Source organism: Monopterus albus, unplaced genomic scaffold, assembly GCF_001952655.1.
Source record: "Monopterus albus unplaced genomic scaffold, M_albus_1.0 scaffold1.1, whole genome shotgun sequence".
NCBI lineage: Eukaryota > Metazoa > Chordata > Actinopteri > Synbranchiformes > Synbranchidae > Monopterus > Monopterus albus.
The window spans coordinates 5373154-5376413 of NW_018127881.1; the positions used below are offsets into that span (position 1 = coordinate 5373154).

At 36.7% G+C, this 3260-nt stretch overlaps 1 protein-coding gene across 2 annotated transcripts in view; it reads right to left on the bottom strand.

Moving 5' to 3' along the window:
• yod1 (YOD1 deubiquitinase) overlaps window positions 1–3260 on the bottom strand; it is a 15924-nt gene that overhangs the window by 8896 nt on the left and 3768 nt on the right. The window contains exon 1 of one of the 2 annotated variants that reach the window (XM_020593544.1): window positions 2157–2461. The exons of the other annotated variant lie outside the window; for it this stretch is intronic. Coding sequence (XP_020449200.1) covers window positions 2157–2241 — 85 coding nt within the window. The 5' untranslated portion in view covers window positions 2242–2461. Of the gene's footprint in view, window positions 1–2156; window positions 2462–3260 lie in introns of those variants that run through there. 2 annotated transcript variants of the gene reach the window in all.

Consider the following 3260-nt stretch of genomic DNA (forward strand, 5'->3'; position numbering starts at 1 on the left):
GCTCAATGATTAATTAGATGGAACATTGTGGGTGTGGTGTATGAATGTTAACACATTGTAATAATTCTTTAGTATATTAATTGTGTGGTGTAGAAGATAATTATTTAAGAATGTAATTATGCAAGAATGTTAACACTGTTATAATTTTTTAGTATAATACTTGTGTGTTGTAGAAGAGAATTATTTACTGCTTGCAAACCAATGATGGTAAGATGATGTCATGGGGTAGGACTAGATAAGTCTGACTTCTTCCTACTCCATTCAAGCATGTACTAGGTATAAGCAAATTGATATTGGATTAGCATTTGTTGGATATGTGTAAAATTATGTGTGTTGACATATCAACTGTCTTTACATGCTTGAAAGAATAAATCAAATCAAAATCAAATCAAACCATTCTGATGCTCAACAGTAGCTTTTACTGTTTATCAATTAATTTGGTGATTCAAGAGTCTTGAGTGCAACAAAACAGACTAAATGTAATAAAACATTTTAAAAAGCTGTCTGGGAAGTATACTGAAAGGATTTTTAAACATTTTAAAACAAATAAAACTTATGCTGATGGCACACAGACTGACTTATTCAAAGGAGCACAAAATTGAAGATGGTCTCTGTATTGCTGTTATTTGCACACTACCTAATACCTGTGAGGCTATTTAAGAAGCAGCAGCAATTAATGAAAGGACAACTGCAAACTAACTCAAAGCTTTATAATATTTATATAATATTAACTGACACTGGAATAATAGAAATAATAGAAACACCTGTCAGTATAACAATACAGTTCAACAGCACCACAAACATCAAAATGCTGAATCAACACCTCTTTAAAACACCACGACAGAGACTGCTTTCAGCACTCTGGTTACCACCAAAACAAAGACACGCAATCCAACAAGCTCATTGTGCACAAAGACTTCTGTTTGGCTGTCACCAGACTCTCACATGACATTCCACCACTGGCTTATTACAGGCTCAGAGCTATCCTTAAATGACAGGCTTCATAGACACCTTGTAAGTATGTATGACATTGAAGTAAAACAAATCTATATGATACAGATGTACTATTCTGTAACAAGTTCCTAAAAGTATAGGCTAAGGATAATCATCTGATATATTGCAATATACCAAGGAAATAACCTGTTCAAACTTTAACATACAAAAAACTAGGTGTACACAAATTTACTGCAGGTATTAAATTCACTGCTGGGGTTCACTGTACAGTGTTTAATGGCTCTGCATTGTTATACAAGACTGATAAATTGTAAAATATCTATAAAAGAAATTGGAAAAGTAGAGGGGGTGGGCACAAACTGGGTTTACAGTATGAAACTACACAATAACAAAAAGTAATAGTTACCTCCTTTTCATAACTATATAGCTAGATTATGAAAAGTCGAGTTGCCCCTTATCTGTAACTAGTACATCAGGCGTTTAACGACTTTGAAATTAATTAAATATTGTTTTACTGGTTCACAGCAGATGGGTACATAACATTACTCCGTAATGCTCCTTGTTCGAGCTGCTGATTCAGAAGACTTCACTCACTTGGTGTCATTTTACGTTAGCTAAGTAGCAATAAGCTATGTTAGCTTGCATCAGGATGTCAAAAACCCTACCGGTATTGTGCTGGCCGATATACTGTAATACTGCTTTCTAAATAGTTCTACCACAACAATTAAACTTCTGACGATGAGCAGCAGTTAAGCGAAACACCTGACAGCCAGTGCTTTGTTTTGTGTTCTTTGTTCTGCCAACAACATTAACGCTGCTGAGTTCACTCAACAGCAAATCAGATAATGGGCTAAGCTAAAAATACCCTGCCAAGCAAAAAAATATAGCATTATGTTTAGCCAACAGTGACTGAATTCGATAAATGCACAAGCGCTAGTGACATTTATCCTGAAACTACACAAAAGGAACATACTTCGGGACTCATGCACAATTTAACAAGCGTTTACAGTAACGAGCATGTATCATCTGCTAACGTTAGCATGCTGACTTGCCCATTACCTTAACGCGAACTGGGTAGTTTTTCAAGCGTGTCTCATTCGGACAAATCTAGGTAAATTATGTTATCTGTCTCTTGACAAATATACAGATGACAGGGTACATTAAGTGACATGACAACAAGCTAATTTATTTTATTTTCTTACCTGCCGTTGACCGCAGCCCTGGCTCAAACAATAAACATCCAGAATCCGATGTGTAAAACGTCCCTTTACGTCTGTATGACGCCATTACGCCATGTGCATTACGTTAGCTGCCTTATACCGTAAAATCTGGAAGATATATACAGCTATGTTCGATCTACAACATTTGCGGTGTCCATGTTAAGTATATAAAGTTTAATGCCGCAAACTGAGTATACAGATTGAATTACTCTAGCCCTTCTGTGTTTGCAGCTTGTGCACAACACACTAACTATTGTTAACTACACGTGCGTGAAGTTGGCCCCCCACCCTCATCCGTTTGTGCTGCAAAAAGTTTCGTTTGTGCTGTTGTAGCAGATGAATATGCAGTGTGAACGTTCTCAAAACCTTACAGTGCATATTATTTTATTTTGGGGTGTTAATGTCCACTTCTATTGTTAAGATCTTCATGTAATGCATTCAGTTCTTTGTTTCATGTCATATTGTTCAATATTTTTGCATAGATGTGTTGCCTTGAATGATTTTGTTGGTCAGAAGCTTTTATTTTGAAGGCCATTGCCCCGTTATGTAGTTTCCTGTTTTTTCGCGGTCCTCCTCAGTTACTGTGGAAAGCTGAGGAGAGGTGAGGTGTATACTGTGTTCTCGTAATTTTAAGTGTTTTATTTCCGCTGATGCAAAAAAAAAGTACAGTTGCTGAGCTGCTCCATCCGGTGCAACACTACATTTGGTGTCACCAAAAAGCATTGTGCCACTCCTTATTTTCTTTTACATGACAGTGCTGCTGGTGAAACCATTTCCAATACAAGCAGCTGTTTGCTTCCTCTTAACTGCTATGACCCTCAGTACTGTTAATCATCGGTAAGTCATGATGGGGGATTTGGTTTTGATTAAATTTGGAGTGACTCTCCACTTGGTAGCTTCAAGACACAGGTAACACAAAACAGAGAGTAGCCTGTATAAATTACATCGCCTGTTTCCTGGTTTATTCTAGAAAGAAGCTGAAGCCTCGAGTGTTTTAACATCAGATATCTTCTCTGTTTTCTATTTCTTTTTCTCTCTCACACACACATGCACAATGGCATTTGAGATATTAAACAATACTTTTGG